Consider the following 25441-nt stretch of genomic DNA (forward strand, 5'->3'; position numbering starts at 1 on the left):
CAAAGTCATCATTTAATAACTAGTCATTAGAACCATTTTGCTCTTATAGTGAGATAGATACCTATCACAAAGCTCAAAGTATTTTATAGCACCTATGTTTTATTTAAAGTTTTTAGATTTTTTAAAATGTAATTTGCCATATAAATAAAGAAAAAAATGCTTGTCAATCTTCCTTACTGGTCTGTGCATTTCTAATAACCAAATACCATGTCTTTGTTTCCAGAACTCACAGCACAATTTCTGGTACATACTTGATGCTTTAAAAATATTTGTTAAATAAATAAATGAACAGGTCATTTTATTTTAAACCTATGGCTTCTGTCCCATATATACAGAAATATAAAGGCCCAGATACATAATTACATGGCATTTTTCTCATCAACTACTTAAATGGTAGAATACTGATGTTCCTATTGGAAAATTTTAGAAACTTTTCATAGCATAGTTAAAATATATACATATTATATAGTATGTATAACTTTTTATTTAAATAAGCCAAATGACCTTTATCTACAAAAATCCATTTATCCACTAATATGAAGAGTTACTTAGGCAGATTTCAGCACTAAGCTCAAAGGAAATAGGGACTGATCACTTTTACTTCAGAGAAAATATTATTCTAATTATTGCTTTAGATTTAACAATTAACACCTGCAATACCATAAGCATTTCCCTGTGTTGCTCCTTGTTCCTGGTAACTTGAAAATCTAGAGAGGACATCTGAGTGAGGAAAGAGGACAGATAAATAAAGGATGAAAAAGAGAAAGTAAAATAAAAACCAATCCCTTTACTATAATGCAGGGGTCCTCAAACTACGGCCCGCAGGCCACATGCAGGTGTTTTTGCCGATTTGTTTTTTTACTTCAAAATAAGATATGTGCAGTGTGCATAGGAATTTGTTCATAGTTTTTTTTTAAACTATAGTCCAGCCCTCCAATGGTCCGAGGGACAGTGAACTGGCCCCCTGTTTAAAAAGTTTGAGGACCCCTGCTCTAATGCTTTACTAAAATAAGATTTCTATTATAATAATAGTCTCAAAATAGTAAAAATATTTTCTGAATGTTTGCATGATCATAAAATTCAATAATTATAAACAAAAAAGAATTAGGACCTGTCAAATTTTAAAAAATCACATAAAAAGAGAAATGTACATTTCTAGTAAATATTACAGTTAAATTATCCAACAAAACTTACTAGGACCTGAAAAAGATTTAACAAGATTTACCTTTAGGCTCTGCCACCCTAACAAAGAGAGACTCAGCATGCCAGCCCACCAAGCCATAGGGTGAGTCACTGGGCAGAGTGGTTATCACAGACTTGCTTCTTTTCTGATCAATAGCAGCACCTTTAGATGGGTCCTCCACCCCTTCAGTGCTAATGCGGGTGAGCGTTACAGTCACAATCTCCGATAACTCTGGTACATCATCAGCAAGAACGGTCAGGGTGATTGTAGACAGTGCCTGGCCTTCAGAAAATGAAATCTAAAATTTTAAACAAAGAAAATTTCACCTATTTTTTCATTATCACTGTGCAGCAAGAATAACAGAGGTTAGATTTGTTTTATATTGGTAACAACTTAAATAACAAGAGGTATTTAAGCAACATATCTTCAAATGTCTTTCATATAAAAAGTGAAAGATTATTAAGAAAAAAATAAACCATTACTAAAACTTAACCTAATAAAACTGTAACCAAATTATTATATCCTGAAGCCTACTTTCTATTAAAATATCGAGTACATAGTCTTTCTGTGGGAATCTAAGTCCTAGATACCATATATAAAAATCTATAAACATTAGGAAAACGGCATATGGTTTAACAAATACTTTTCTCTATAAAATTTTGGCTAGGATTGCTATTTCCCTTGGGTAAACTCTGGTTAGATATATCATTTAACAATGAATAAATCAAAATAGAGGTGGAGAACAAAGAATAGGCAGAGATACAAATCAGAGCATCTCTCTTCCCCTTTGGTGTCCCCGTTGTCTGAAGAGTCAAATCCGAGTTTGCTAAGTGGAATCAAGTTCTTTCCAATAGGGCTTCTGTCTGCTTCTTGAATGTCATTTATCATTGTTCCTCATCTCATGCCTTATTCTCCAGCACTATGGCTAAAACCCACAATTAAGCAAGCTAGTATTACAGGCCTATTTTGCTGACATTCATCTCTCCACCTTGAGAAGGCACTAGAGGATATAAATTCAACAGTTTCATTAACAAAACCAGGAGTCAGAAAACTGCTGCCCTTTGGCCAAATCCACTTTTTGTAAATGAAGCTTTATTAGAACATAAGCTCATTCAATTACATATTGCCTATAGCTGCTAGAATGCTCCAAAGGCAAAGCTGGGAAAGAGACCTTATAGCCCTCAATACCTAAAATATTTACTATCAAGCCCTTTCCAGAAAGTGTTTACTGACCTTTGGATAAAATAATTAATTCTTTCAAAACATAGCCTACACTTAAGATACTATCATGCATTTAAATTATAATTTTAATCATGTTTATATAATACATATTAATTGGAGAAATATAATTCAGAGCCCAGAACTTGAGAGATACAACTTAAAGTTTTTGTGGCTTGCAACTTAAAGTAAATATTCAATGCAATGAAGTTTGCCATCTTATTTTTAAGAACTGAAGCTCTATTCACCTTTCAAATGATACAGAACCCTAGAAATGATGGACCATAATATACATCTGTTAAGAGAACTCTTCAGAGAAGCATCTAGGCAAAATACATAAATTAACCTATGAAACCCAAGACAAGGAGACAACCCATTTTCCAATCAGGAACTAACAACTCCTTGAGCCCTCCCTTTGAGAGCCCTCTACATCTTCAGCCCATTCTGAGTCATTTTTTAACATGTGCCCCAGTTTTATACTATCTTCCAATAGTAGATAATGTGATCCTCTGCTCAGATACCTTCTTGGGGCTGATGATGCACCCATTCCCCAGAGGGAGTAACAGTTTCTGCATTTCTCACTGGGAACTGCCCTGGCTGCAGCAACTGTTTTACCCAAGGTTATGCCCCATCCAGAGGCCGACTGAAGGTCAAGAACAACTAAAATAGGGATACAACATCTCAGCTCCTTGACCCAGATGGAAACAACTCCAAAGAACTAGCTTAGCTCCAGAACTCCCTCAAAGGCTCAACAATCATCTGTGGATCAACTTCTCCCTCTGCACATTCTTATCTTCTTCACTTGTTTGTAAGTGTATCTTCCCAATAAACTGAAACCTTCAACCTCCGATTCTATTTACAGGAAACTCACCTATATCGCTCAACATCTCTGGTCTACTTTTATGTATATCTATTTTACAGAAACTTGTTCCCTGCTTACTGCTCCCAAAACTTGAAATCACACTTCCATCCCAAATTTGATTGGATTTATCTTTCTGATAATGTAATACATCCAAAATTTGGCCAACCAATATAATGAACTTCAAAAGGGATGACTTTTTAAAGAAAAGATATTTTGGTATTATAGAAAAAAATAAACAATAATCTATGGTGATTAGAGAGGGATACAATCTAGCACTTTATCCCTAAGCAGGATTTGGTGCCAAGCATCAACAGCAACCATAATTTAAAAGTGACTTTCCTATAATTTTATAAATTACATACCACTCCTGAGATAGGAAATATATCACTAATACTTCCGTCAGCTTCCCATGCTAGAGTTACACGACCATAAGTTCCTTTTAAGCGCTCAACATTCAAGGTTACTAGGCTATCTTGCTCCATTTCTTCCACTTGCTTATATAATGAATTCTGAAAAATACATAGGAAGTCACCAAGGTTATTTGAAATTACCTAAGTAAACTTTTATTTCATGCTACCATACATTTGCAAACTTCACAGCATGGAGCAACATGATATATTAAGTGAAAAACAATAGTTTAAAAAACATAATATAGGATGACTATGATTTTATCTAAAAACACACGTTTGAAAAAGTAAAAGATTAAGTTAAAATAAACAAAAATGTTAGTTTTGAATTATATTTATTTTTGTTTCCTTGTTTCTATGTTTTTCAAATTTTCTTCAATGAACATATCTTCTTTTTATAATCAGAAACAATATACTTTTTTGAAAGCGTTGTACATAGCACGTAAAACAGTTTGTAGAACAGAAAGGACATGAGAGTTAGGAGAAGGAAGGCTTCTTTGTAACCTTTGGTAATCCCTCTAGGTCTTTGTTTTCTATTTGTAAAATAAGTGTTTAATCTACTTGGTCTCCAAAGTCCCACCCAAATGTACCAACATCATGAAAATCAGGGAGCCCTTTCTGATCATTTACAAATGTCTCTTATACTTAAATTTATATTTTTGAAATGTTTCTATAGCTGTCCTGTTTCCATCGATGTTTCATCCTTAGCACATAGTCTTAAGACTATTTTTCCTGCCAGAAATATCATTTTCCCTTGTGTTAGAATGCCATACTCTCTTCCTTTCACCTGTATTTCTAGCCTCTTTCCTTTGTTCCAAACTTAGTTCTAGCTCTGTGTGACTATAACATTCTTTGACACTTGCAACATCTCTCGCCAGCCATTTAATGAATGTTTCCTCAATTTAATATTCCAAAGAATCCCTTCTTTACAATATCCCTGGTTTCTCTACAGGCAACATAGCAAAAATATGGAGTATAAAGACTTTAAAAAATCTTTTCAGTAAGATATTTCTTGTCTTTTTACTATGATAATCTGAAAAGAAATGCCCCCATTAATTTCTTAAAGTCTCTATTTAGAATGTTAACTTGAATAGATATCCTATCTAATAGCGATATTTTACACAGCATTTTAACACAATGTTACAGATGTTACATAGTAATAAAATCTTGCTCAAGGCAATCAAACATTTCTGCAGAAAATGCTGTGATTTTAACATATCCATATAATTTGTTCACAAAAGACAATGCTCTGGCAGCAGGTGGCCAATGAGCATTAGAAATGTGACTAGTGTGTAAGTATAAAATGCACACTGAATTTGAAGATAAAATATGAAAAAAGGATGTAAAATATTTCATCAATAATTTTATGTTGAAATTATATTTTAAATATACTAGGTTAAAGAAAATATAATATTAAAACTAACTTACCTTTTCTTTTCCCTTTTTATGTGACTACAAGAAAATTCAAAATTACATATCTGGCTCACATTATATTTCTGTGGGGCAGAGCTGCCTCAGGGGAAGCTGGCCCGCCTTGAGTTCAGAATGGGCCAGCCTGGGTAATAGGGTGATCCTACAACCCTTGCAAGCAATTGACTCAGGACATTAGTGTGTCAAAAACTCCTCCTCTTATCCAGGAAACCTCTCCTCCTCCAGTGGTCCCTATCTTGGTGAAAGGCAAACTCCTGCTTCCCACAGCTCTATCGTTTGTTGCTGGATTACTTCAATAGTCTCCTAACTAGTCTATATCTGTTCTTGCCCACTTACAATCTAGTTTCAATTCTATGACGAGGGTGTCCTTTGAAAGGCCTGCCTGCAAGGTTGGCCCTTGGCTGGTGTCTGGGAACTTGAATTTCAGGAGGGTTCCCACCATTCCCAGAATGGAACTGACAATGAGTTCCATTTGCTTGACCTGTTTGAATACACAGTGTGGTTTATGTTGAACACCTGTTTCTTCTTCTGGGCATCTGGAAGTTTACGTGCCAGGGAGAGGGTGCCTACATGATCAGTCCGCAATTAAAGTCCTGAGCCGTGAGTCTCTAATGAGCTTTGCTGGTTGACAACACTTCTCACGTGTTGTCATAACTCGATGCCGGGGGAATGCACTCCCCGTGATTCCACTGGAAGAGAACACTGGGAAACTGGTACCTAGTTTTCTATGGACTTTATCCTATGAGCCTTTTCCCTTAGTTGATTTTGTGTCAAATCAAATAAGTCATCAAAATAATGACACGCTAAGTCCTATGCGTTCTCCTTGCACATCACTGAACCTGTGAGTGCTGGTGGGGATTCCTGGCACACCTGGGCCTCATCTGACCTAGCACACAGATCAGCCACAGTGAGTTCCCTGCTGCTCTTAACAGGCAAGGCCTCGCGTCAGGGCCACTCCACTTGCTGATGGTTTCTCCCTGCCCTGAGTGTTTTTCCCCCAGATATGTGTGCTACTCACTTCCTCCTCTCCTCCAGGCCTTTGTCCTCATGCATAGTTCCCTTTCCTCAGGAGAAAGCATCTCCATGTGTACAATGCACACAGAGTTACAAACTTCTCCCTCTCTCTCTTTCTCTCTCCTCCTCCTCCTCCTCCTCCTCCTCCCCTCCCCACCACAGAAATAACAAAGGCATAACAGGACAGTAAAATATTTATAAGTAATGTGTGTGACCAGACACAGTGATTGGGATCTACATCACTGTCTTCTGGGAACATGGGTAACAGCAAACTCAAACTCCTGGACCAAGGCCAACTGGTAACATTTCAAATTCAATTTTATAAAAGGAATCAGTACAAAAGTAAAGTTTAGACGGTCCAGTGTGTAAAACTAAATTGCAAGGCAGCAGTAGAATTGAGCTTAGAATGCACAGTAGGGGGTGAAGCAGGCAAAGGGAAAGAAGAGAGGCTTAAAATACTCAAGTACGACTCACTGAGTGCTGATATCAACTATATATAAATGCAGTGAATACATGATTCTGAATTCTAAGTGTGGGATCTTTGGGATCATTACCTGAGCAAATCCAACAACTCCATAGGCATCATCATTAGATAGAATAGTGATTTTTACATAACCATTAATACCAATCTCTGCTCCTCCTTTAGGATTTTTAAGCTGAACTCTGAAAGATTCTTCCTCCTCTGGAACTGTATCATCAAGAATATTTACTGCGATTATAGCTTCTCTGACACCAGGTTCAAAAATCAGTTCACCTGAACTGACATAGAAGAATGCATACAGTCAGCTACAACAAATTAAAGACATATACATAGTATATTGCTCATAAAACTCTTATAACATTGATATTCAAAGTTTGCAAAAATCACATTTCATAAGTAAAATTTTAATCTGAAGTGTTCATATACTACTAACTAACTTGGTAGAATAAATATTAGAAATCTGGATAAAAACCAAATCTCTGGTTTATAAATAGCTCTTATATTTCATACATTTTCAGTCATTAGATAAAGACTTAGAAATTGGGTGTCATATAAAATTATGGTGAGTCTAAAGACAGCATAAAATGTTGAACCTACCTAGGAATAAAGTCAGAGAGGCTTGAGACATAGGCCAGCTCATACATGTGTGAGTGGGTGGCTCCCACTAGAGCAATTAAATTCTTGCTTGAATTAAGGGACTTGACTGTGACCGAAGCTGCATCGTGAGCAGAAGGCGCTTCCAGAATGAAAGAGAACCGACCCAGCTCTGGATTCCAGCCGTAGAGAGCAGACACAGTGTGGCCAATAAGAAGTATGTGCACTGCAGGAAGGAAGGGAAAGGCAACTAGAGCCAAATATAAACAGTCACCTCACATGCTCTCTACATACGTGCCACAGCAAAATCTCTCCAACTCTCAGTGCCATTTTGATTTCTGAAGTAATATACAATTCAATCTCTAAAATAACTGAACATAAATAATAATTGTTAAATGCTATGGAAAGATCGAGCAAGCCTGACAATGTACCCACAACACACTTACAAAGTGATCTTGAATAGTAAAAGCCAAATGGATTCATCTCAATATTTATTTATTGAATAGCATGCTAGGATATTTTTGAAAGTAAAAAATACCCATAATCCTACCACTAAATGTTTTGTTTTTCTATACTCCTTCCAGTCATGATTCATATGAATTCATAATTGGCACAGTTATAAATAGTCTAAATATAAAAAATTATTAATTAAAAAGTGTAATACCATGTTTATAGTATCCTATCTAATAAAGAGGGAATATGCTAATTGATCCTCATGCCGTCGCAAATATGGCAGCACCCACAGCCAATAAGGAGGGAATATGCTAATTGACTGCCACACCCTCAAAGATGGCAGTGCCCACAGCCACAAGATGGCGGCGCCCAGTCTCCTCAACCCCGATGGGGCGGCAGGCATGCAGCAAGGCTGGGCCCGCTCACAGGTGGGCCCGGCCACTCTGTGCACATGCTTCCGGAGTCCCCCAGTCCCCTCAGCTCCCCAGCCACCCAGGGCTGGCCCAAGGTGCAGGCAAGCTTCGAATGGCAGCTGCCCAGATGATGCCCAAGGTGCAGGCAAGCCTCAGATAGTGGCTGCCCAGCCGCCCAGGGCTGGCCCAAGGCACAGGTAACAAGGGCCAGCCGAGGCTTGCGCTGCCGGCAGTGGCAGCAGCAGAGGTGTGATGGCAGCAGCAGAGGTGACCTGATTGCTGGGTTGCCTCCCACCCCTGAGGGCTCCTGGACTGTAAGAGGGGGCAGGCTGGGCTGAGGGATGCCCCCGCTCCAGTGCATGAATTTTCATGCACCGGGCCTCTAATCCCCTAATATTAATATATATATATACACACACATATATATATATATCATAGTTTTTTATATGTGGCTATATAGCATTCACATTTATAATTTTAATGCATAATCTATAGGGTTGATCTTAAAATATATTTAATAATATTTTCTATATAGTTTTTCAATTTTAATTAATTCTTCATTTTAATTACTTTCACTTAATAAATTCTTAAAGGTGGTTAATTAAACCAAAGAATATGAACAAATTCAAGATCTTAGAATATGTTCTGCCAATGCTTTTTGAAATGTTATTGGAAAACCATGTTCTTCATAATTAAAAGCAATGGCACAATTTGTATTTAAAGCCATTACGAGGAAAGAGTGCTTACTACACTGTATACAACACTAAAAAAATCTTCAGACTTAAAATAGGAGAAAATAAAGAAACCACCAAGAAACATGCATAAATTCCAGTACTCATTGAAATACACTGGAACATACAAATATCAAATAAGACTAGGTACTAAAATAGCACATAGAACCAGAAACCATGAGTCTCTTCCAAAATTTTTACCCATAGGATAAAATGGAAAATCCCATACCCATTCTTAAATCCCATATTCTTAAATATTGAGAACTACTCATTATTTTTTTCTATGGGAAAAAAATTTACTATTGCAGTTTAGTAAATGTTGCATAAAAGGTAAAGATTTAAAAAGTGGTTAATAAGTTTGTATTTTCAATTTTGGAAGAGACTCATGGTTTCTAGTTCTATGTGCTATTTTAATACCTAGTCTTATTTGATATTTGTATGTTCTAGTGTATTTCAATGAGTACTGGAATTTATGTATGTTTCTTGGTGGTTTTTTTATTTCAAAATAAGATATGTGCAGTGTGCATAGGAATTTGTTCATAGTTTTTTTAAAACTATAGTCAGGCCCTCCAATGGTCTGAGGGACAGTGAACTGGCCCCCTGTTTAAAAAGTTTGAGGACCCCTGGTATAGACCAGCAGTTGCCAAAATATATGATGACCATATATTTTTCATAAAGCTTTGTAAAACTGGATACATTCAGTAAAAGGCAAACTCCTCAGATGGATCTCAACACCTCTCAAGTTTAACTGATTCTACAGTCTCAAGCAAAATCATAAACTAAAGTGTTTTGATCATCACTGATGATGAATCCAACCCTGGGAGATACACTCCTATTCACGTCCTTGCAATCTGATTAGTATTACAAGGCAGCAAATAGGTAATCAGAGATTTAGAGTAGGAAGTGTAGGTTTAAATCTGAATATAAGTATGCAGAGAGTGTTTTCTCAGAAAATAGGCATTTGTACTGTTCAGGATCATGAAATTGGGCCAGGAATGTATGAGGGAAAGAAAAAAATCTCTACTTGAGGAAGAGGATTTTTTTTACCCTTTTTTTGTTTCAATTACAGTTTACTTTGTATTGGCTTCCAAGTGTACAGCATCGTGGTTAGACAATCATATACTCTATAAAGGGTTCCCCCTGATGTTTCCAGTACATAGTTCCACCTGGCACCATACATAGTTATCACAATATTATTAACTATAGTCCCTATGCTGTACTTCGCATCCCATAACTAATTTGCAACTACCAATTTGTAGTTATTCATCCCTTCAACTCTTCCACCCAGTCCCCCAATTCTCCTCCCCTCTGGCAACCACCAGCATGCTCTCTGTGTCTATGAGTCTGTTTGGGAAGAGGATTTTAACTAGTACTGATTACAGAATTATCTTCCATTTAGCAAAACTATAAAAAAATTAAAAGCATCCCACATGCAGGCAAATGGATGAGATTACTTAAGGAGTGAGTGTAAAGAGAAGTTCTAGGACTAAGCGCTAAAGCAAGCATTCCTAACCATTTAGAGGCCTGGGAAATAAGAAGAAACCAGTAAAAGATGGAGCAGCCAGGAAGGGCTTCATGAGAAGCAGTGTCCTCAGAAGAAAGCCAAGTTCCAGAGCAAAGAGAAGAGAATATCTGAGAAAAGTTTGAGATACAGTGTATCTGTTTCACAGGGCACTGTGGAAGGATTTGGGGGGTGGGGGAAATGAGATGTGAGCATTTGGACTAGAACTTTGGGCTCAGATGGTCTAGAGCAGCAGTTGCCAACTGGTGGTCCTTGAGGTCTGAAAGGCTGGTGACCACTGGTCTAGAGCATGAACAGAACACATGGGAATGAGAATCTCATTCCCAGGGGCCTGCGCTTCTTATGGTAACTGAACAGGGATGGAGAGTTAATGAGCTTAATCCAAATGATTTTCAAACGAACTATTTTTGATGAAGCTGAGAGTATTGGAGGACTAAAGAGAAGGGGGTGAGGGTCTTTCCAGCAACACACAGAGCTTAGAGGATGAATGATATAATAAAGTGAAGGACAGCAACAGGACCTGGGACATAACATTCAGTAAAGGTTAGCTATAGATTTCCATATTTCCTGAATCTTTTGTCCACATAGTCTCCTTCACCTCCCCTTTAAAAAGTGGAATTCAGCAAGGCTTGGTTTGAGGATCCCTCCTCTCACACTACATAGTCTCTTTCTACATTTTCCTTCTCTGCATGTAGAACATCCAATATCTGCAGTCTAGGACTCTCTTCTAAACTCTGACCAGCAATACTTATTCAATATCTGCACACGAATGACTCAAAGGCATCTCAATTGATTCCAATGAAACTCATCATCTCTGTCCCTAAGTGCCTGGACTTCCTCCCAGTGATCACCATAATGGTTAAGGGACTACCACCTATGTAAAAATTACTCATTCTTGACATCCTCCCTATCACATAACCCCATATCTGATCTATCATCAACTTCTGTGGATTTTACTTGTGAAACATTTTCTGAATGTATCTACTTGTCTAATTTCTACCATGCAACATCTTTAGTCTGAAACATGCCATTAGCCTCCAGACTATCTTCAAGACATCTCTTACCAGCCTCTGAGCTTTTCTCCCCATGGCGTGTATTCTCGTTCTGTTTCTCTCTCCCTGCACCCCTCTTTCTCTATCTCCTCATCACCCTCTCATAAAAGACACCCACATACTTTTAGGATAAAGATAATGATCCTTTAAATCCCTCTCTGGTCTGATTACATCTTCAGTTAGGATTATACCACTCTCTCCTCACTGCCACTTTGACCTCTCCCGGGTCCTTTAAAAGCTCATGCTCACTGCTACCATCTGACTTCTGCACATGTTGTTCCCTCAACCTAGAGCCCACCCTATGCTCAACTCAGCCTCATTAACACCTACTTACGTAAGAAAGTTCTCGGGGCATCCCTTAGACCAGGTCAAGGCCTCTCCATTTTGTGCTATGGGAGTTCTTTATTCTTTCATAGCAGTTATCTGTATGCAGCCAGAAACGTATTTGTGTGATTTTACATATGTCTCTCTTCCCTATTACCTGTTAAACTTCTTCAGGGTAGAGGTGATATCTGATTCTGCTTACCAGTGTTTTCTCAGAGTCTACCACTGTGCTTGGCACATAATTGGCACTAAAAATATCTATTAAATAATAAAGGAGAGAAGAGAGAAATGGGAGATACATTTATATGTTCTTGCAGCCTTTGTTATATTCATTCTTCTTATTCAATTTAAAGAATTCAGTCACCACCCAATAATCTCTGTCAGGTCATTAACCAGAATAAATATGTAATCCTCATAGTCATGGCTCCAATCTAATGCTTTTAATAAAATATTTGACACATTCAAAATAATAAAATCCTTGAATATTATTTAATGCATAATTTCAGCTTTCAAGGGATCTATAATAAGCCATTCTAAATAATTACCTATAATCTTTTCATACTTCTACAACCTCAAGTCACAGAAACAAAAGAATAAAGAAACCTCACAATGGGTCTTTTAACAAGCCTCTGGCAAATTTTTTCACAAATTCTCTTAGAAATGTGCCTATTCTATTTTTTAAAAGTCTTTAAAGAGAATTCTATAACTTCAATTAATAGCCCATTCAGGCAGCATTCCTCATCCTTAAAAAACATTCATTAGGCAACTATTTTGAATTATAATAAGTGACTCAAGTTAGATGAAGTTAGTCCACTTGAAAACTTGAAGTATAAGAGAAGCAAAAATGATAAAGGTACAAAATTAAGGAACAAGTAGTCAAAAACTACACAAATCCATGATGAAAGATCCATAATTTATTCAGTGAATCTATTGTTGAGTGAATGATGAGTACATCGCTCAAGTTTATCACAGCAACATCACAGAGTGAAGGCCTGTCAGCGGCTGACAATGTAAAGGAAGTTATTCAAGGAGAAGATGAGCAGAACAGAGGTAGACACCAACAGCAGAGTGAACCTGGCATGGGAGCCAGAAAACAAAGGAATGTCCCAGAAGGGAGGTGCTGGGGTCTGAGAGAACCTGGGGACACAGAGCTGAGAAGTGGGGTGTAGGACACATGAAAACAAAGTGAAATGAACAATCTACAAAAAGGTAGCAAAGGGTAAAGGCAGTCAAATATATGGTGTTGGAACGAGATTTGACTCTGGGTAGTCAACACACAATGCAATATACAAATGATGTATTATAGAATTGTAACTTGAAACCTACATAATTTTATTAACCAATGTCACCCCAATAGATTTAATTTAAAAAATGGAAGATTAAAAAACCTCTGATTCCTGGTGAACAGTTAAGGTGACTGAAGTTGACAGTACCTAAAGGTTGCATGCCTGATAGAGAAAGCAAGTCAGGCACCTAAAAGAAAAACTGCAAGAATAAACTCCTGTGTGTGTGCTAAATCCTCTACTCTTTTCAATAGCATTTACTTTGTAGATTTTAACTTTTGTGACTTCAACTACCTCCATGCATTGATGTCCCCGATGTCTAAACCCCTACTTGATTTCCTCCTGATTTCAGTTCCATCTCACTTAACCACCCACAGAGGCTTCTACATCGCCTCTGGCCTGGGCAGTTACAAACTACTGCCTCCAGCATATTCTGTGCACCAAAGGTAAGTGGAGTTGTGAAACATGCCTTTGATCATCACTGGTCTTTAAAATGCCTACAAGGATTTCTCTGCCTCAGTAATGCTCAGAATACTGTCTGGGGATCCTTAAGAGTCTTGAGACCCTTAAAGAGACCGTGAAGTCAAAACTACAGGTGTCCCAAAAACTGTATACACATTTTAACAGCTGATATCCCAATTTTGAAGATGAAATGTATTTTAATAAACACTGCCTTTATAATTATTCAAAGTGTGTGTTTACATTTTGGGAGACACCTTATATTTCCATAATAATACTAAGATGTTGTCTGTCTACTTCACTCTCATTCTTTCATGAGTGAATGGTGGGATTTTCCAGAGGATATATGATTGATATTATTGCAATAGGCTAAATACCGATGCAGACACAAAAATCCAGATATCGTTTATTAAACCAGATATGAAAGTTTCAAAAACAAAAAAGAAATACCATTCTTTTTATAAAAATTTTGTTTTGGAAAATACAGTGTTTTGTTTTGTTTTTAAATAAAGCATGTTATTTATGTTCACATGTAATGAGTTTATTGCTGTCATTCTTAAATGAATTAATAAATAAATGTCTTTGAAATTTCTCCATTTGATTTCGAATACAATAAATATCAGTAGATATACACGCAAACAAAAACTCTTCGAGGGCCTCAATTTTTTAAGAGGGTGAAAAGTTCCTAAGACCAAAATGTCTGGGAACCACTGGACCATCTGAAACACAGTTCAAACCCAGGCTGACATTCCAGGCCCACCTGTTTAGACTCAGGTGTGTTTCCAACCTTACCACCACCCCATTCTGAATCAAATCCTTTGTCCCCACCACGCTAGTCTGCCCATTCTGCCCTCAATGCCACAGACAATCCTGCCTTTCACTTTTGCTCAGACCTTTTCCCCTCCGCACAATATTTCCTACCAATCCACCCAGGCAGAGCTCAAGCTCCGGTCTGAGACCCCTTAGCCCCTCCAATCCTACCACTCACAGAGCAAATGGGGTTGGGGCTCTACCTTGAATTATTATCTTACTATTTTTCTTGCTTCTCCAACCAGACATTAAACCTTTGAAGGTGAGAAATTCTTCATAACTTTAAACAATGGCTTACAGGTAATATCTAATTAGTGTATGTGTACTGTTTAATTCATATAGAATTTCCTTATCTCAGTTTAAAAGTGGGACTTGGACTCTTCCAGACTTGCCTGCTGAGCCACTCAGGTTTGGCTTCCAAGCTCCTCTGGGCACCTTGACAAGAGACACACTGACTCAGAGTGTGCCCCCTGCACTGTTCACCTGCTGTGGGAGGCAGCCCCACAGGTTCACCATGCCGATGACCTTGGCTTCTTCACCTTATTGTCACTGGCCCACCCAAGTGACTCCTTACCAGCCCTGACATAATCCTACAGCCTCCAAACAGATTAACCCCTTGGGTTCTCATGAACAGATTCTGTTTCAGAAACTACTGAAATTACAGTAAAAACACTGCTTATATTTCTGATGTGTAGAATACAGTACAGAGAACCAAGAAAAGATTTCAGACCAAGAAAGTTGGGAAAGTGAACAAGAACGGCAAAGTTCTCACAACCATTTTCTAACTTTTTAAAAATTCTTCAATACACATACTTTCAAGTCCCTTATAAACACTTTCATAGTTAAAAAATATAAATGTAGCCTCACTCTTCATTTTTCTCTAGACAAAAGTAATGTATTACCCTTCCTTATTCTTCACTCATATTTCCCCCTTATTTTAGTCATTCTTATTCTTCTCAAACACAATCCCTATTTTAAGAGTATCAGTATCAGTCTTTTGAAAATTCTAGGATTTCTGGAAATATTATTGTCAAGATCTTGATATTACATCCTTAGTAAAATACCCCGTGTCTGGCAATGTAACACTACCTCTAATTCAGTGAGATTAAAATCATTCTAGCTTTTCACACTGCCTTCAGGATTAGCTAGCAGTTGAAAATCCCTTACCTATTCCTGAAGCTGGTGTGAAGGAGTGGATCCTATTAGCAGCAAAATCCAGGGATTGAAAATATCTAAAAGAAGACTGTCCTGGCTCCCAGATGAAAATATCAGTTGAACTCTGATCTCCTACAATAATAAATAAAAGTCAAATCTGAAGGAAAAAAAAATGACAATTACACAGGAAAACTATAATAAAAACACTAAGTCTGATTAAAAAAAATTTTTATAGGAGAGTCCTCAGAATTCATTTAGTTAAACAGAAATACAACTTATTAGGAAACATTTCAAGTCTTTTTGCATTTGTCACATGAAGTATATACATAGTTAGCCTCTAATCATGACCCAATATTAAAAAAAAAATAGCAACAAATGTTTTATTTTTTAGGAGTGTTGGAATTTTATTTATGAAAGTTCCACTAAGCAGAAGAAAGCATATACATATTCAATAAATAATTTTAAAGTTTTATCAAAAGTTGCTAAGCACTATTTATTACTACTATAAATTATCCATGGCACCCCAAGTACAGTCATATAAAAAGTTATCTGCTTATGCTATAAGTATAATATCTTCATAGTTTTTCATAGTTCTTTCCACTTTACCCATCCATTCCCCAATTTTATTTTAATATCTTGAAAGTAGTGGTTCAGAACCCCTAAAGATTATGGGCATAACAATTTTTTTCCCCAAAATCTATTTGTAGCTTACAGCCAATATTTATCCATCAAGAAACATTATATGACTTAGCTAAAAAATTATTATGAGAGCATTTTCATATGAACATACTATATGAATACTAATTTTGATAACTCTGTATGCATTACAAACATTACATCTTCTTACCTAGAGAGACAGTTTTGGCAAAAATTAAGTAAATATCATCTCCTGAAATCAAGGCCTCAACTTGTGTTGTCCCACTGATGGGCACTTCTTGAAAGTTAACAAACTCATTGCCAGACCATCTCAGTAAAACGGAATTGAGCCTGGCATGAGCCTGGGAAATGGCTAAGAACACAGAGCCTCCTCTGGTGAACAAGGCCATGGCCAGCACACCTCGGACAGGGAGTGTCTGATGCAGCACGAAGCTCCCTCCATTCCACCGGAAGACCTGCAGGGAGTGTTCAAATACAGAATCCTTCGTGATGAGGAATTGAGTACTTGTGATGATTTAACCAGTGTCATATGTTTATTCTCCTAGACCCTTTAATTTAGTTAAGAGGATATTCTCATACATGAGAAAGTAGCAAAACTGAAGCTCTCTCCCCTTTTTTCTGTATGTGTATAAGAGTGAGAGAGAAAAGAGAGAGAGAAGACACACAGGTAGAATGAATTTTAAAGCAAAGTTATTTAAAAATAAATCAGTTTCAAATAGACATCTGGGCAGGAGTCAGTGATAGCAAGAGAAGAGGAATGCCAAAAACAGAAGAGAATTCATTTAAATATAAAAAATTTAGAACTAGAGTAGAAACTTTCTGATGCTGTAACATCATTCATCGCCCTCTCTCGAGCAAGAGAAACACCTGAACGTTTTAGTACTAACGGTGGCAATGCATACAAGGTTTCAGGGTGAGTGTTCATATGTTTAAATTGAAAGACAATCCCAAGTATACAACCTGGTCCATTTCAGAAAGAATTCTATTTATTCAGTCAACAATTGGGAACCTTAAATGAGCCAGGCATTATTCTAGGAGTTATGAATAGAGTAATATCTCCCTTTATGGATATTAAGTATTAGTCAAAGGCAAACAAACACACCAATAATTAAATAAATGCATGACTATGAAATTGATACAAGTGCTAAAGATAACAATTGAAATGATGTGATAGAGAACTATAGGTGTATTAGGAAAATAAAGGTAGAGAGAATGACAAAATTTCCAAGGCAGGGAAAAGTTTGTCATTATCTGAATTAAAACGGGTCTAACTGGAAGGAAGCTGATAGTTCTAGGAAACTAAAGACCAGTTAGAAAAAAATATAAAATAATAAAATAAAATATTACCCCAGCCACTTGACTGGGAATGGGTCTGAGGAGATCAGAGAAGAAGTTTGGAAACCAGCTAGAGGCTACTCTAGTAGTGTGGGAGAAAAGTGATGGGGACCTGGATTAGGGAGGCAGAAGCAGCAATGGAAAAAAAATGTCTGTATTCAATTATTGGAAAATATAAACAAAAACACCTAATAATAAATTAGATGTCATTAAAGAGGAGTAATCAAGGACACATCCCAGAGCAACTGCACTTTTGAGGTTGCTATTTCCTGAGATGATAGCAAGCACTGAACAAGTTTTGCAGAGAAAATCCAAAGTTCAGTGGGGATATGCTAAATCTTCCATACCTAAAATATATTTAAGTGGAGATGCTAATAGGAAGTTAGATACATAAGTCTGGAATACAGAGGGATGGCTACCAAGCCTAACCAATGGACACAGACACCAGGGGGATAAGGGCATGAGCTGGTAGGGGGGCGGGGATAATAGGGGGATAAGGACACATATGTAATACCTTAATCAATAAAGAATAAATAAATAAATAAATAATTTTTTAAAAAGAAGTGATTGTTGAGCCCTAGCAATTACAGTTGAGAAAATATACTGAGATGGCCTGAACATCAATTTTGAAATAACCTTCCAACTTGACATTTTTGGAATATTATCCAGCATCGAAAAGGGAGGACAGATGGCTCTCGTGGTCAAGTGTATCTCTCAGTATATCGACAGGCCATCGTCAGGGGGGAGAGGTGGTGTGTACTGGACACAGGAGAGAGAAGCCAGCAGGTGTCGGTGCTGGCTGACCTCGGCAGTAAAGGCAAATTCTGGGCCAAAGTTTCCTTGTTCATGTCCCAATCCCTGGAACATGTACATATAGCACCTCCCACGGCAGAGGGGACTTTGCAGATGTGATTAAGGGATCTGGAGATGGGAGATCATCCTGACTGTCCAGCTGGTCTCAAGGTCATCACAAAGGTCCTTGCAAGGAGAAGAGGGAAAGCAGGACAGTCAGAGAAGGAGGTGGGGATGCTGCGGTTGCTGGTTTTGAAGATGAAGGAGGGCCGAGAGTCACGGGATGGGCAGCCTCAGGAAGCTGGAAAAGGCAGAGACATTCTCCTGGGGAGCTGCCAACACCTGGATGTTAGCCCAGAGGGACCTGGTTCAGATGTCTCACCTCCTGAACTGTCAGAGAATCCATTTGTGCTTTAAGAGGCTAAGTCTGTGGTCATTTGTTACATCAGCAATGGGAAACGGATACACTTGTCTTTAACCTGACGACCGCCTGAAGTTTTTATGAGAAAATAGAGGATATTTTTCATATCCCTTAGAAATAGAAAATATTATTTTGGGAAGGCAAAACAAAGCCCGATTAACGAAAACTATATAGGACGTAGGTTTCTCCCAACTAAGTGGAATCCTTGTCCTATTTTTGCAGCCTGGGAGTATAAAGGGGAGCCCTACCCTGTCCACGCACCAGCCAGAGCATGGATGGATGGATGGATCACCCCTCCTTTCACCCATTATGTCATGCTTGAGCAATTAGTAAAATTAGTTCGCAGTAATTATATCATTTCTCTACTCATCCCCTTAAACATGGTGTAAACATTTATGCAGATGGAGAATACTGTCAATAATCAAGTATTTATATAACATATGCTAACCAACATTAGTTGGTTAGAGGGTCATTCCCATACGCCAAGGTTGTGGGTTTGATACCTGGTCAGGGCGCATACAAGAAGAAACCAACAAACGCATAAATAAGTAAAACAACAAATTAATGATCCATCTCTATCTCCCCCATTTCTCTCTCTCTAAAATCAATAAATAAAAATGTTAAAAAAAAAAGAAAAAAATTTGGAAGATTTTTTAAAAATTAACTGTAACTAATCAGTATGTATATTCTACTTTACTACTTTCCTCCAATCAAATTATAGTGTTATTTTATATTAAACCTACAGACTACATCTTTGATGAGCTTTAATTATAGCATTAAAAAATTCATTTTAAAAGAATCAAACCTGTGTTAATGCAGAGTCATTTCTTTGACTTGCAACAATTAAATAATCTTGACTGTTTGAAGTAAAATATCTTACTTGAGAACTTTCCGAAATAATTATTGTTTGTACCTGCAAGGAAGACAGAACAGTAGGAATAAAAATTTAAAGTAGAATAAAACTAAAAAAGGATCTGAATAGAGTAATAGTATGAGTCAGTATTTGAAGTTCAAAACTTGGAAAATCCTTCTGATATCTAGATATGCCTAACTAGGGATCCTTTCAAGAAAGACAAAAACATCCCCAGATTAAGACACCTTGCTCGAATGAGTATCAACTTGCCAAAAGCCCTTTCCACATGACCATAGACCATGCATTAACTTCCATTTAGATCAAGTTTACAAATCTAATTTTTCTTTTAAATAAAGCAATCTACAAAAAAGTAAAGTTTTTTGTTGTTTGTTTCTTTTACCAGGAATAATTTGAGTCCAGATGTGAATGTATACACACTGTTAACAGAAGGCTTTTCTTCATTTCTTTCTTCATGAGTAATCACAAAGTAGGGAGAAAGTCCAATATGAAAGGCCTCACAAGTTTTAGGATTCTCTATATTTAAATCCTAGGATATAAGGGATAAAAATAACTGTAATTCACGAGGTAGCCAACATTTACATGCACATCTTATTTTGTATACTATAAAATAAACGATGCTTACCTCAAGTGGAATAAAAACCCCTTGCCATCGGTAAATAGTAGAAGACACCTTTCTTAACATTACACCATATATTGAATCTTCCAAAGTAAAGAAACACCAGCCAGAAGCCGAGGCATCGAAAAAACTTTGAAATATGGAAAACACAATATGCATTCCCCCTGAAAAACATATATCATAATTTACAAGTGCATAATCCCTTCCAAACTTTATCAATTCTGAGTTTATTATTCAAACAGTGCAGCCCATTCTTTATATGGCACTGAGGATGTCTTTAAAGCACAAATGTGATCATACCACCTTATGCTATATATGCATAGTAACCCTTCCCATTGCTTAAAGCACTCAAAGGCTTTCCATTAATCCTAGAATTAAGACAAATGCCCGTAACATGTTCTTCAACCTCTTGAATGATCTAGTGTTGTCTAACTCTTCAAACTCAACACTCCCATTATTTATAAACCCAATGGCCACTCTAAAGTTTTTCATTTACATTCTTTTTTTTAATGACTCTAGATGTCTGCCTCATTGGTTTCCCACTTTTTCCTTCATGTTCCTCCAACCCATGTCTTGGCTTAATCAATCTTTACTTAGTATTTTGTCTTAGTTCAAACTTTGATACTCCTGAGAAGCATTCATTTATGTTCTCACAACACTAACAACTTCCCCTCTAAAACATTTATTACAGTTTAAACTACACACTGATTTTTACTTGTTTTATTTCTGTCACCCCTTTAAATTCTAAGCTCTGTGAGTTTAGACCTATGCCTGACACATAATAGGACTTCAATAAGTATCTGTGGGTGCAATAAAAGAATTACATATCTTTTCTCCATTTTCAACAGATCCATAATATACAATTCAAGAGGGAATATGTAAATTTTATACATGCAATCTTTCTTCGTTATAGAATTTTGTTCTCATAAGAAATGAAACATACTCATGCCAAAGGCTGTTTCGGATATCGTCTCCCACTCCACACTCACAGCTAAATCAATACCATTAGTACGTGACACGTTTAAATATACAGTCCTGTTGGCTTCTTCAATCTTTATAGAGGTGGCTCTAAAGAAAACAAATGATTATGGAAAGCAGAAAAAGCACATTAAAATATATATCACAATGCTATAATATATTTAATACATTTTTAAATTTACACAAGCCATGGTAAGCTCCATCCACAAATTTTATAGAGCAGGAAGACTAGACTCTACAGCTCAAAAATATTCATTTATGAAGATTTTTTAAAAGCACAAATGTAATACTCTGATACTAGGATCATAACAAAATACTGATAGTAACTTCATGCTGCATATTCTAAAAAATAAAAAAAAAAACTTGTTATTTCTCACATAAAACAAAAACATGTGACAGAGAAAAAATAAGTCAGGAATTCACTGATCTAGTGTATCAGTGAAATAAGATCTATTGAAATATTTCTAAAATATAAAAAAAAAATTTTCAGCCTCCAGAGGTAATTTTACACTATAATCATGGTAATGTGTCTTTGAAGAGTAATTCATTTAGTCTAACTAAATATAATTTCTATTATTTCTCACTTTTTATTATTATTGGAAAAATAAACAAACAGTGCAAGCCATTACCTGAAAGTGTAAACTTTGGGAAAATAAGAATTCTAATAACATCATTATGGAGGACATGATTAAGTTTCTGACAGTCCCTGTTATGAGAGGGCATATGTCCTCTCTGAATCTATCTGCTAGAGCGCATATTAAAAATCCCTTTTAAGATAGTCAGAGCTCAATTTCCTTCTGCATTTTCTCTATGTCAAAAAAATATATCCTGCCCAGCTGGTGTGGCTCAGTGGTTGAGCATTGACCCATGAACCAGGAGGTCATAGTTTGATTCCTGGTCAGGGCATATGCCCAGGTTTCAGGCTTGGTCCCCAGTAGGGGGCTTGCAGGAGGCAGCCAATCAATGATTCTCTCTCATCATTGATGTTTCTATCTCTCTCTCCCTCTCCCTTCCTTTATCTCTAAAATCAATAAAAACATATTTAAAAAATATTTCCTACTTAGCTTCAGAAGTGGCAATTTCCTTTTGAATAAACTATACCTATTTGCAACTGCAGAGATACTGAATAGCCCCAGAGGGGCCTGGTTTTGCAAAACTGTTATCAGGGTTCGAACACGTGCCCCTAGTCTAGCACCTCCAGTCGGATTAAACAAGGTACAAACAAAATGCTCGTCCATTTCTGGTTCCGTGTCTAATATGGCAGATATGTGTAGGGCCTGAAAACAAAATCAAAAGATAAAGTTACTAAAATATAGTATTTCTACAACAGACAGAAAAATCTGTTAAACATTTTTGACAATAAAATAATATGTTTTGGAAGCATCACCTTTTCTTAAATTCTAATATTGATCCCCATAATGTGATAGTTACAACTCTTTCCATTTACTAACTTCAAGATTTTCAACACTGTAATGTATGGCACAGAAGTGTCTAAAAATAAATACTTATGGCACTTAAAAATAACATTAAGATTAAAATTAAATTTATATATTCATTTTTGCTAACTCTTTATCCTGCTCTAGCTATACAACTGTATTAGTCTCATTCTAGTCTAGGATTCGCTATTAAAACTTTATAACCATTGTAGGCCCTAATTTAAAAACACACACACAAATGTTCATCAACAGGAGAATACATAAACAAATAGTGGTCTATTTTATTAAATGTTTCTCAGCAAAAAAAATAATAAAAAATAAAAACACACAACTACTGATGTGTGCAACCATATAGATCTCAAAAATTACACTGCACAAAAGAAGCGAGACACAAAAGATTACATACTCTATGATTCTACTTATATGAAGTTCAAGAACCAGTAAAATGAGGCTTTAAAAAAATATTAATTTGATTTCAAAAAGGAAGGGAGAGGAAGAGGGATAAAAACACCAATGATGAGAGAGAATCACTGATTGGCTGGCTCCTGCACAACCTACACTGGGAATCGAGCCCACAACCCAGGCATATGCCCTGATCTGGAATCGAACCATGACCTCCTGGTTCATAGGTCAACGCTCAACCACTGAGCCACGCTGGCCAGACTAGAATGAGTCTTTAATGATAGAACCTGAAAAGTAGTTTCCTCTGGGGAGAGCAAGAAACTTTTCAGTGATGATAATGTTCAATATCTTAATATGAGTGGTGGTTACATGGGTGCATACATATTTTTAAAGTCATTGAGATATACACTTAAGATTTGTATATTTTATCTTTTATACGTCAAAATCAAAAACATGTTGGAGGAAAAAATCATCATGTGTGTGAAAGGAAAATTTATTCCAATTTCTCTAACATTTAATTTGCCTAATGAACAGTAAGGTAGGTCTTCAAACACACTGTAAAAAAAAGTTTTTTAAGAAAACACCACAACCTGGCCTGGTGTGGTGCAGTGGTTGGCACCGATTTAATAACAAGAAGTCCCCAGTTTGTTTCCAGGTCAGGGCACATGCCTGGGATGCAGGCTTGATCCCCAGTAGGGGGCATGCAGGAGGCAGCCAGTCAATGATATTCTCTCATCATTGATGTTTCTATCTTGCTCTCCATCTCCCTTCCTCTGAAATCAATAAAAATATTTTAAAAACCCCACACAAGATAATTAAAAATATTTTTCAATTTAATTAAAAACATTTTTTAGAAAGCATGTGGATGTAAAGCAATGGCAAATTCATAATATACTTCAAATTTGAATTCTTTAATATCTATATGAAGATAAGTGTCCTTGAAAAAAATTTTAAAGGTTCTAAATTTCAAAGAATGTGAAAAATTAAACATGCAAATGAATATGCACTAAAAATGTACTCAGTTTACATAAACTGATCATAAATAAAGCATTTTAATTATTGGATGGACTGCTTTTAGATGAACTAGGATAAATATATTATTTTAGAATTATACTTTATTATATTGTGAGCTTAAAATATGTTAAGATAGTAGAATTAGCTAATTTAAACTATGTTTTAAAAATAAAGTTTAAAAACAAAATTATTAATATATAGGAAAAAAGGTTTTTGGAGATAAACTTCTGCTAGTTTAGATCACATTTGTAAGTAATCCAAATCCAGTATTTTTTCTCCAATGAGCTATTCCCATTCACATAGGACACCTGCTTCTGAAACAAGCAGTCTGAAGTAAGCAGTTATATTTTACTTAATGAAAACATGACAGGAAGGAGTGATTGTGCTGAGGCTTCAAGAATGGTTTAGAGTTTTTTTTTAGCTTATGGTTTATAGACATATAAATTGAAGTGTTCCATTTGAATATGCTTGAATTTTAAAATAGCAATACACATATTTTCTTTTTTATTTGCACATTCCACTGCCTAACTCACAGAGCAAATTTTTCCAGCTGCGCTCTCTATAAACTATATAGCACGTGGCACTTTCACACAGTCATCTAACCATGTCTTTTCCTAATATCTATGCTGGAAATACTTTTTTCTTTCTAGGACCTAGGGTGCTCTTCTAAGGAAATATTATTTTGTAAATTTAAAAGATGATTATTCCCTGTCCGTGAAGGCTCATACTGTACCTTGAATCGAACACCTTCTTCTAAAACAATATAGCCTTTGGAAGGAGTCAGGTCTTTAGACTCCACTGAAGAATCCACTTCAGTCACAATGAACTGAACTGTCACAGTTCCAAACAGTCCTTGTGCAGGTTCCCGAACAATGTATAATACTGCAACACTCTCCTGTACATAGAGAGCTGCTGGTTCTCTCAGAAAAAAGTGCTCGCTGTTGTTAAATGATAGAACTCCAGGGCCATCATCATTAGCAAGGACAGTAATTACGGCTGTCAAAATAAAAATGTTGAAGTAATAAATGAAAATAGAATGGCTTGTAAGTGCTGGGAAGTGTATTGATGCTTCATTGTAAAGTAGGCTAATTCTTCTCTGGATCACCTTAAAACAAGGGGAAAATTTCCCCGCATCCCAATGTTAAGAAATCCCTTTGTCAAGAAGCAAAGGAATTTTTAAAAGCATTTATTAAAATTTATATTCACATATGACATAAAAATACTCAGTAAGCTCGTAATAAAAGACAGTTCCCTCAACCTCATAAAGTGATACCTCTGAGAACCCAATAGCAAAAAAAAACAAACAGAAAAAACAAAACAACAAAGTTAATGTTGAACAATTAGAAGCATTGCCACTAAAAACAGAAATAAGACAAGGATGCCTGTCCTCACTATCCTGGAGTGATCAACCAGGCTACAGGTGTCAAAGTAATGGAAAAAACAGAGTCAGAACTACCCCTGTTTTAGAGCCCTTTCCATCCTGAAGTTCAGTGTGTCCATGAGGTTTCCTCATTTTTCTCCTTT

General features: G+C 36.5%; 1 protein-coding gene across 1 annotated transcript in view; it reads right to left on the reverse strand.

Moving 5' to 3' along the window:
* The window catches only part of ADGRV1 (adhesion G protein-coupled receptor V1), a gene marked incomplete at its 5' end in the record, with an annotated part of 444372 nt that overhangs the window by 324650 nt on the left and 94281 nt on the right, over nt 1-25441 (reverse strand). The window contains 12 exons of the mRNA XM_079797671.1: nt 1226-1481; nt 3626-3772; nt 6670-6874; nt 7194-7416; nt 15405-15524; nt 16240-16504; nt 19403-19510; nt 19851-19997; nt 20094-20251; nt 21031-21155; nt 22167-22342; nt 24651-24913. Coding sequence (XP_079653797.1) covers nt 1226-1481; nt 3626-3772; nt 6670-6874; nt 7194-7416; nt 15405-15524; nt 16240-16504; nt 19403-19510; nt 19851-19997; nt 20094-20251; nt 21031-21155; nt 22167-22342; nt 24651-24913 — 2193 coding nt within the window. The remainder of the gene's footprint in view (nt 1-1225; nt 1482-3625; nt 3773-6669; nt 6875-7193; nt 7417-15404; nt 15525-16239; nt 16505-19402; nt 19511-19850; nt 19998-20093; nt 20252-21030; nt 21156-22166; nt 22343-24650; nt 24914-25441) is intronic.

This window comes from Cnephaeus nilssonii (genome assembly GCF_951640355.1).
Source record: "Cnephaeus nilssonii genome assembly, chromosome: 2".
NCBI classification, from domain to species: Eukaryota; Metazoa; Chordata; class Mammalia; order Chiroptera; family Vespertilionidae; genus Cnephaeus; species Cnephaeus nilssonii.